The sequence below is a fragment of the Populus alba genome, chromosome 17 (assembly GCF_005239225.2).
Source record: "Populus alba chromosome 17, ASM523922v2, whole genome shotgun sequence".
In the NCBI taxonomy this organism is placed as follows: domain Eukaryota; kingdom Viridiplantae; phylum Streptophyta; class Magnoliopsida; order Malpighiales; family Salicaceae; genus Populus; species Populus alba.
The window spans coordinates 19,774,299-19,784,390 of NC_133300.1; the positions used below are offsets into that span (position 1 = coordinate 19,774,299).

The 10,092-nt window shown below is 35.2% G+C and overlaps 1 protein-coding gene and 1 non-coding gene across 2 annotated transcripts; one reads left to right on the forward strand and one right to left on the reverse strand.

Moving 5' to 3' along the window:
- The first annotated feature begins 746 nt into the window (after positions 1-746).
- LOC118058519 (uncharacterized) lies at positions 747-1,817 on the forward strand. Its single transcript, XM_035071214.2, has one exon. The coding sequence runs from the start codon at positions 941-943 to the stop codon at positions 1,580-1,582; it is 642 nt and encodes a 213-aa protein (XP_034927105.1). The 5' UTR covers positions 747-940; the 3' UTR covers positions 1,583-1,817.
- Positions 1,818-4,188: 2,371 nt separating this feature from the next.
- On the reverse strand, positions 4,189-7,618 carry LOC118058521 (uncharacterized). The gene is made up of 4 exons (XR_012168361.1): positions 7,235-7,618; positions 6,046-6,308; positions 5,314-5,381; positions 4,189-4,642 (listed from the first exon to the last, which is right to left on the reverse strand). It is a non-coding gene; the product is annotated as an uncharacterized protein (transcript).
- Between the last annotated feature and the right edge of the window lie 2,474 nt (positions 7,619-10,092).

Below are 10,092 nucleotides of genomic sequence, written 5' to 3' on the forward strand. Positions count from 1 at the left end.
AACTAAGAGATTGTGATGTTCAATCATGGAATCAGCTGAAGAAAGAGTGATTTCTAATTGACTTGATATAGGATAGTATAACAATGAATGAGTTGAAGGATGGCAATGATAATTGATCAAGGGAGTGAGGATTAGGTTTAGTTTCTGTATGTTTTGGACTTTTGATTATTAATAACAGGATCCAGTTAATATTTTTATCAATATGGCATTAGTTTCTGCTGGCACCGATGCACAGAACACAACTTTATCAATGTGAGGATCTGTTTTGTTGGTTAGGGTTATATAATTGACAATTAAATTGTTGTGAATTATTAAATAGTTAAGAGGGTAGATGCTTTAAAACTTATTTTTGTGGCTGAAACAAGGATTTAAATGAGGTTAGATATGTTTGGTAATTCTGTTCAATGTGACCTATCCGTGTATTATTGCTTGTTTAAGGTTTTTTGGATGGTTTCTAGTGTGGCTTCATTTTTTGACTTGTTTAGCTTTTCGACTGCAGGAGAGAAGGCCATGTGAGCTGTTTGAAGTCCTGGAGTGAGATTGTTGTTTTTGCAATTTTGATCGGCTTTGTGGTTTTATTGGTGTGCACAAAATGGGCAAATGCGAGGGTTGTGGAAAATTAGGAAGAATGGTGTCAATGGATGATTCTGTGGATGCCTATCATTTCTCTCTTCTATTGTCTCCTGTTGTTTCTGTTTGGGATTGTATTGTCCGAAAGATGAGGTATTCCTTCAGACCTGAGTGGGTGTAGTTCTCGAACTCCTGAGATTTCATTAGTTTTTTATACTGAAATTAGGTAGTGTTGTTTAGTAGTAAACAAAGGGTGAAAAAGGAACAGATAAAGAACAAAAGAAAGTTATAGGGAAATGTACACATTTTAGAGGAGCTCTCTTTAAGCTTCATAAGTTGAAAACAGGACAATATTTGGAGTTCAGTAGTTATGGATAGCATAGCATGTAATAAAGTGCAACCTGTTGTGAGGAAAGTGAAGAAGAAGCAGGTCAAAGGTGAGATGGATCGTCTCAGGCAGGCTGAGAAGAAGAAGAGGCGTTTGGAGAAAGCTCTAGCTACATCCGCGGCAATCCGATCTGAGCTAGAGAAGAAGAAACAAAAAAAGAAGGAAGAACAGCAGAGGCTTGATGAAGAGGGTGCTGCAATTGCAGAGGCTGTTGCTCTACATGTCTTACTTGGCGAGGACTCTGATGATTCATGTAAAATTGTGCTAAACAAAGAGGAAGTTTTCAACACTTGGAGTTGTGCTGGCAATATTGACCTTTTCGTGGGTGAAAAGAGGCCATCTCTCCCTCACAAGGACTGCTCAGGGAATTCATTTGAAAGGATAGGCTGGGTCCCTTGTACTTATGAAACTGGATGCCAATGGGGGGAGAGGGAAAATAATGACTTAACATTTTCATACGAGTCTCTTCGAAGGAGTATGCCAGTGCAATACTTTGACGATGGCAGTTGGGGTACTACAGAGTTCTCAGCAGGACTTATTGCAGCACAAGCTGTTTCTTCTCTCCAGATTGCAGAGGATGCGCATGGGGATACATTTCTCTTTGATGGAATGCTAAGACGGTAGAGAAGCAATTCTCCGCTGCCTTTCAAAAATGAGGCACAGTTATTGTTCCAAAATAATGGTTTTGTATATATTCGTGAATGTCTTACTGTCATTTATCAGATTTGCGTGTTGCTGCTTCTGGTTTGAACAAATGTTGCACTTGTTATCTCCTTGTGTTTCATCATGTCAATTGCTCAAGAAGCATGTTTAATTTTTTGTTACTGGAAACATAATTTTACTGGTACTTTGTTTTCCTTGTGGAACGATTTCTTTTATTAATTCTAACAGGCTACCTTTATCGTTGACAGCTAATGCAATAACGTCCATTTTATTGAGATTTTTCTTCTCTTTTCTTTTTGGTTCAACGTTCGTTAGAATCATGTTTACATTTGATTCGCAATCCTCTGTTAAAAAAAATATCAAAATTGTGACACGCGGTGATCTATATCATGAGTTGGATGCATGGCATTGTAGGCTTGTAGCCTCACATCACTCACGGGGTGTGTGTAGTGTCCACTGCAATTTCTCTTGATATTGATGAGTAGTTCTCTTGTTAATGTATAGATGAAGGTGAACTCGTGGTTCTGTTGATAAGAACACATAGTTGAATCGAAGGTAAAAGTCACTCTGAAAGGCGAGTGCTGGGAACAAGAACGGAATGCCGATATCTTCATCCGGGCCACGCTCCAATGGGGCTCACCAGCATCTACGTGAGCTATGGAAGACCGGGATGGCACCTGAAGTATTCATTGCTTCAAGTATCGAAGCAAGAGACCGATGGTGCTGCTTCTATAATCCCACGGAGTGTTTACTCGAATCCTCTTCTGTTTCTTCACCATCTCTTCGCTTGACAAGCCTTGTTATTAAACTTGGCCTAGCAAGTTAACGACTCGTTAATTTATCTTTTAACCAGTTCGGGTTTCAAATTAAAATAGATAAAGTATCAATCCAATAAACCTAGCAAAACGATTTACAGTTAAATTATCAGGTCAAAACTTTTTTTAAAAATAAAAATTTTAATTTATCCGGATTTATCCATTCAACCCGTAAACTAATTCTTGAGACAGAGGCCAGGTTTATCAACATTGCTAACAAGATTCCCATGATGATTGTTGATCTTTGTTAGGAGCTGGATGAGAAGACAACTAGGCAGAGCACGTAGCTCAACTTCCATGGCAACCAATGAATTCCTTCCAAATTGTCTACTGTCCACTACTACAAGATAGACGTGACTGATAACAATGTACAGGTTTCTGTATAATGTCGGCAACTCACTTTTCACATTTCTCTTGGGTTTGAATTCGAAGAGAGGTTGCCAAAAACAAGTTTTCTCGATCAGAATAAAATGATATATTATTAGTTATTTTTTTATTTAAAAATATATTAGAATAAAGATTATTTTATTTTTTAAAATGATATGAAACACCAAAAAAATTAATTTGAAGTAAAGAAAAATATTAAAAAAAATTCATTTTTTTTCAAAAATATTTTTAAAACACAAAAATAAATAATATCATAACATATCTAAAATCCAGCTGAAGAAGAATTGTCTATATCAGGGGAAAAAATGATTGGAGAATTTATCTAATCTTTAAATAAGAGGGAAAAAAAAAACCTTATCCAATTGTCATTGATGATTTTGTGGGCAAGATTTTTGTTTTTATGTCTGGAAACGTTTTTGAAAAAAAATTAATTTTTTTATTTTTTCTTTACTTTAAATTTGTTTTTTGTTTTCTGATATTTTGATATATTAATATTAAAAATAAAATTTTAAAAAATATATTATTTTAATATATTTCTAAATAAAAAAATTTAAAAAATAATAATAATGAAAGTTGTGATTGAAACTACAGTTCTCCATCTCAACTTGCGCTCGTGCCATCCATCTTTTATTTGACAATCCATATAGTTAGAAAACACGTTGGAAGGCAAATGATTTCTTAAGGATCTTGATAGAAAGGTCCTCCAGGTTTTTTTATATTAAAAAAAATGGTATGAAATCAATCTATGTTGAAAAGAAGGAGATATTGAAACTAGTTCAACTACATCTCAGACCCGATCCAAAGATATACTTTGAAAAAAAACCTGGATTATTTAATTAATGTAGATCAATTATTTTTATTAAAATTAATGATATTAACTTTATCAAATTTAGACTAGGTTTAATTATATCAATCAAATTACAAGTCAATTTCAATCCTTTTATTTGTAGAATTTTTGTCGGATAAGTCACAGATTTCTTTGATGAATCCACCGAAAATAGATGGAACTTAACAATTATAGTTCAAGGAACAACAATTATTAGCCTCCCTCACATCATGTCACGTAAAGAGAATTTTAGCACGACCCTATAACACAAGTAACAATTACAAGAAAAAACGTAACATGTTCTACGTTTATTGAAAATAATGTAGTAACTTGAATAGGCCTGAGTGGTGTTCGTGGTCTCGAATTCAAGCTCTTGCGGATGCAGCAAAATTTTAGTGGAAGAAGACCCAGTCTTGACGCCCAACAGAACCCTGGCAAGGGTTGAGGTCAAGAGTTGAGATCACTCAGATCATGTATTTTTTATACCAGAAAAGCATGTCCAGATTCCATGAGGATTAATGGTGGCATATGGATGTGGATGAGAGAAAAACACTTCACATTGATAATCTTTTCAACGTGCTTTGGTGCTTTGAGGCACCATCAGAAACGCAATTCAGTTGGAAAAGCAATGAACAATTTTACAACGATACACAATGAATGAATCTTTGATCAGCTAGATGGATGCCTAAAATTCCGATGCAGTGGTGGTAGCTCTGGTTCTTGTTGTGAGTTCTGCCAAGATGGTTGATCTGATCCTTGCTTACTGAGTTGCCGCTGAAGCAGTACATCTTCATCCTGATCATCAACTTCTGTGCCACTAGGTTTGGCACCATTTGTGATGAGGTTTTTAAACCAGGATGCTTGGAATCTAGGGACTCCTGTGTTTGAGTTTGCGGGGGACTCAGGAGCAGATCCATTGCTGGAAGTGACACCCGCAAGGAATCTATATGCAACTTTGCTGGCGGATACAATCTCAGTCTTGGCTTGTCTAAACTGCAATTAGCAAAACCACGCATTTAGGGATTAGGGAAAAGCTAATCACGATAGGCAGGCTCTAAAGCCTACATCAGTTCAAATGAATATCAAACTAAATTCTTTTTCTTTTTGGTGATCAAACATCCACGTTCCAATCTGATTAATCACCACTTTCAGGCCATTTTTGAAACGGTGATAATAGAACATGAAGCCACTAGTAAAAAAAGGGATGAACCAAAGAAAATATACTGGATGCACTGTGGGCGATTTCAGTGGTGCAGATTTATTCACAATCTTCTGTACTATTGTTTGAAGCAGAAAGAAGATACCGCATGTTTGATAAATGGGAAGAACTACGTTCACATCCTCAATGATTTCAAACACAGAAAAATCCTAAAAAATAACTTTGGAAAAAAATAAACAGGGAAAAGCACAGAAATATGGGAAAGTGAAGCATAACACAGACTGCACTTCACATGCAAAACAAACAAGCATTAATGAATTACCACCTGTTATGAATTTTGTGTGGAGGGTGGGTGTACAAGAAATATGGACTTTGGGGTCTCTATAGCTCCAGTGAGTGCACATGTGGAGGGCACTAATTACATGAAGTTGACAATGGTAATCAACCCAAGTTCGGGATACAATCCAGGCAAAGAAAGAAAAAGAAATACAGGAGACCATCTCACCCGGAAAGCTGTATTTCCTGCTATTTCCATGGCAGCATCACCAGCATTGGCAAATCGATTGACCCAACCTGTCAGACAAATCACAGGAACATCCACTTAAGGGAAATTGCAAAAATAAAAAGTGCTGGCACAACAAGTTTGTTTCTTAAGTTGAAAAAGGTGAAAAATGGTTACAATCCCAAAGATACAAGGGCTAAGCTTATAATTCATAGACAAAATTTACTTTATTATTGGCAAAGGAGCCATAGTTTACAACTAAAAATGCAGGGCCAGTTGTCAAGAGGGATGGGGCAGCACTATGAAGAAACAGAGCCCAGCCCACCCTAAGGCAGAGTAGAGCACAAAATGCAGAATGACTCTTTTTTGTGATCTTCCATAATTACATATACTCCTCAGACGCTAAGGTTAATAGTGCAGGTGCTTAGCCAAGCAACTTTAAAGGATTTTTGGATAAGGAAGCTTTTCCACACAGATTTCCTGGAGAATGGGATGGAGGATGGGCGAGAGAAAAATCTTGCCAGGTTTAAGGACATTGTCAAACTCAAGAGGACATCTGACAGCATGAAAAATACACATAAATGTCTCCACATACTGCTCTATTTCTTGATCATGAATCTGAGTCTACTGGACAATTACATTCAGAAAGAGAATTTACCAATCGCAATAAATAGCCAGCCAATTTATCAAGATTCTAGTTTTAGATATTCTTCTCAGAAAATTAAAAATTCTTACCTGGAAGTTTTGGCACACCAAGCCTTTCACAAAATTCATCACAGAAGTGATTACAGTTCTTGGCCAACAAGTCATAGTCACTTCCAGGCCATTCTCTACTAAGTTCCCGCAAGATCTGATTCACCTTAAAGATTGAAAAGCTGGTTTTTCCTAGTACAATTTTCTCACGGTATGTATACATTGGATTCTTTCCAGAAGGGCAGCTAAAAACTCCAGTTCCATGTTCACAAAAACCCAAAAGACCATTCATCTTCTCCATATACCTGACATGCATAAAAGAAACAGACCTATTACCCTCAAGTCATATATTCACTTCATCTGAAGAGAATAATGGAAACAGCCTGAAAATAAAAAAATACCAACAAGAAAGTAAAAGTGCAACATTGTATTAAAATATAAGAGCTCAGTGTCTAGTTTAAGACATGAATTCATTTGTCTATATCTAGTCACCTTACTGCATAATTCAATACTTGGGAAACTAACTATAGATAACAGAGCTTGTCACACTGCACGCACAAGACATCAATGGACTCAGTCTGTGCACAAGCATCTGGTTTTCCATAAACAACTCCACTGATACTAGGAAACTTTACCTAAAACTTAATCACACGACAAAATCCTTTTACAATGCTGAGTCAGAAAAACTGAACTACATCAAAAGGAAGCAGCAAAAAACATAAAAATTCATGATTATGAAAAATGTCCCCGCCACATATTGCATGTCAAAACAAATCCCCTCCCCCCACCCAGCTTGACTTTAATCTCTTCAACACAGTCAAGTAATTATTGTTCAGGAAAACCCAATTTACAGCACAGTTGAAACTTCCAGATCTTGAATGTCAAGACTTCTAGTTCTATCAACACAGAGACCTCAAAACACCCAATAATCCACCATATAAATGGCAGGGACCAGAAAACAGTATACCTCTCAATTAAAAAAAAAATTCCAACAAAGTTTAAAACTTTTTGCTTATTTTACCACACAATAATTCAATCCATAAATTAGTGACTTATTTAAGTACTGGAACCAGAACCAAAACCAAAAACCACAGATCTCACTTTCCACTGGAAAAACATTAAATCAAACCATTTCAGTAAATACTTAATTAACCCTGGATCTCTCTAATTTTACATCAACTCCACCGTCACAGCTGCAATTAAACAAACAATAGAGAGAGAAGGGAGAGACCTGAACGGCGCTGTGGAAGATGCCCGCCGAGACCAATAGTATCTTTGAAGATCTTGTTGATGTTCAAAATAGTGTTGTTCGTCTTCTCCGATCCACTATTTGTCACGTCATATACATGCAATATCACCTCCGTCATCCTCTCCCTCTTTTTAACCAGTCCAATCCAGTCCAAAAACCCAAACCCTAATTTCACCAAAATCACACACAGAAAAGCTCTCTGTCACTCTCTCTCTCGATCTTACTCTCTGCCTCGTTCAACTTCTATTCAATTTTGTCCCTCCCTCCCTATTTCTCGCTGAGTGTATGAGGAATTCGGGATTTTTAGATTTTGGCCTCGAAATGCTAAAAAATTGCCCTTTTTTTTTTTTTATTTGAAGAGAGATGGAGGAAGAAGAGTTTGATTATGGGAATCTAAGAAATTGTGCCTAACCATCATGATTTTTGTTTTTGGGTTTTCAACTTTATTCCCTAACTAAAACTCTGCTTCAATTTAGTCCTTTTAAGTTTTAACTTTATTTTATTTTGTCTACATAAATAAAGGTGAAAGGTCTAACCGGGGACTGATTTGATATGACGCTAACTAAGTGGGGACTGATATATAGCTAATCCAAACTATTTTTTTTTTAAGGGAAAGGAATTGGATTTGTTAAAATCGGTCCCAGATATTTGGGAGAATTATAATTAAACCCTAAAAGAAGGGCTTCTTTTTATATTTAACAACTGTCTGCCACTAGTGGAGAAGCCTTCAGTAATGATTAGGAAGAGTGGGATCGGGAAAAAGTAGGACCCCACCATGATGGCAATGGCATTTATCATATCCTCCAAGGCCAGTCTTTATCTTAATTACGATAATGCCCTCTCTTTTAGTTTGAATTTAATTTTTAACTGGCCTTTATCTCTCTTCTTTTTTTTTTTTAATTAAGAAAGTAAAAAATAAAATAAAACATGTATTTTGGTTTTTATTGTTGTGAATTGAAAAGGACATTGAATGAAGTTCATAATGATATGTTAATTAATGAATAAAATTAGAAGATAATAAACATTTTTAACAATCAAATTAATTTTTAAAAATGGAAAAGAATATGAAATTGTTAGTTTTTTAGGGTAAAAATTGTATTTCATAAATGCTTTTTTTATGAATATTCAACCATATATAGAAAAAATAACTCTTTATAAAGGCAGCGGTATCAAACAAATATAAGTATATATAGTTAAATGGGTATACTAATATAATATACTCATATTTGTTTGTTTTTGAAAAAAAAAAAAAAACAAACATAGGTATATTAATATACTCATTTAAATAAATATCTTTTATTTTAAGAATAGATATCCTTAAGTCATTATTAAAATCTTAGGTATATTCATAATAATATTATTTCTTAGTAATTGATATAAAATTTAGATATTATTAACCATTTGTTTTTATAATATCTATCCGAAAAGTTAATTTGTTTACTCATATATTTTAAATTTTAATTAAAGGTTTATATTTTAAATTACATTAAATGATATTTAATCTAGATATACCCGGTTGACTTAAGAGGTTAATCTTATTTAGTAAATTTTATTAAAATCCTACTTGATTTTTTTAGAAGAAAACTCAAAAATACATTATTTTAACTTTTTTTGTTAAATCTTAAAACAAAGTTATTTTAAATTATCGAACATGTAACTCCAGCCTTGATACCGACTTCTTAATTATTAATCCAACCTTTTGATTTGTAGGTTGACGTTCGAAAACCTCAATTTTGAGACGAGGAAATTAGACAAAATACTGTTAATTAAACAAGAGGGTTTATCTAAATTATACAGTCAGAGCTTATACGAGTTATGTTAGATTTCTTCTTGAAGAATGGCTATGCAGGGATTCTATGCGACTGTGATGGAAAGGGAAAAGCACCTCTTATTGCAATGTTATACCCCATGTTTGGAATTTGGAGTGAAATGAAGTGAGATGCAAGGGAGAAGATCCATCCAATCAAAATATTTGATGGTCAAAATGATCATTAGATATCATGTGCTGTAATAATCTTACTCTCAAAAAAGTATTGCCATGGCTACTTTTTCAACTTTTGGTACATGGAAGATGCCACCTTACCTCATAGCTATGAAGAATTATGACATTATTAGGGTTTGATTAATATCTTGATACAGAGAAGATGACTCCTTGCCTTGTCCATGGCCATGAGCTCACAGTGAGCCTAGTCCATGCACTTCCTAATATCAACACAAAACACTCCTTTCATTCTCCTTGATCCTCGACGTATCTAGACAGCGTGAGCTAGGAAATGTCCAATACCATGATGTCAGAAATTTATCATGGTGACAGAGGCAAGTGATTGCCAGCTTTGGTTGCTTCATAATTGACTTGTGGGCTAATTAATAATTAGTTTGAGGCTGAATCATCCACAAGAACCCTCTAGATGGAAGTGCACAACAATCAATCTTTGATTTTTTGAGTTCTTTAATCATGAACTTGAGCAAATCAGCATCATGCAGCTGGACAACGCAACTAAATTGCATTCCTAAAGTGGAAAAAGGATTATACAGTATCATTCCTTCATGTCTGAACTAGCACAGATGTGGTCATGTACCACTGCATCAGACCTGCAGCCCGTGAAGGCTGGTTCAAGTTGTAAAAATGCCATTGAATCCTATGAGATTAAAGGGGTGGTAGAGAGCGAGAAGATTACTTCACTTGCCTAAGCTACTTTATTTCTCATTCCCACTAAAAACATCCAAAAGCTATCTTATGCTTTACAACGACATCCAAATAACAGAGGTAGTGTTGAAGATAGAATCCAGGGTGGCTAAGCACGCTGCCCGGAATAAGGCTATAGCAAAGCCCTTACACA

Bases quoted from the DNA above. Each gene is read 5' to 3' on its own strand.
- LOC118058519 (XM_035071214.2), top strand. From the start codon at position 941: ATGGATAGCATAGCATGTAATAAAGTGCAACCTGTTGTGAGGAAAGTG.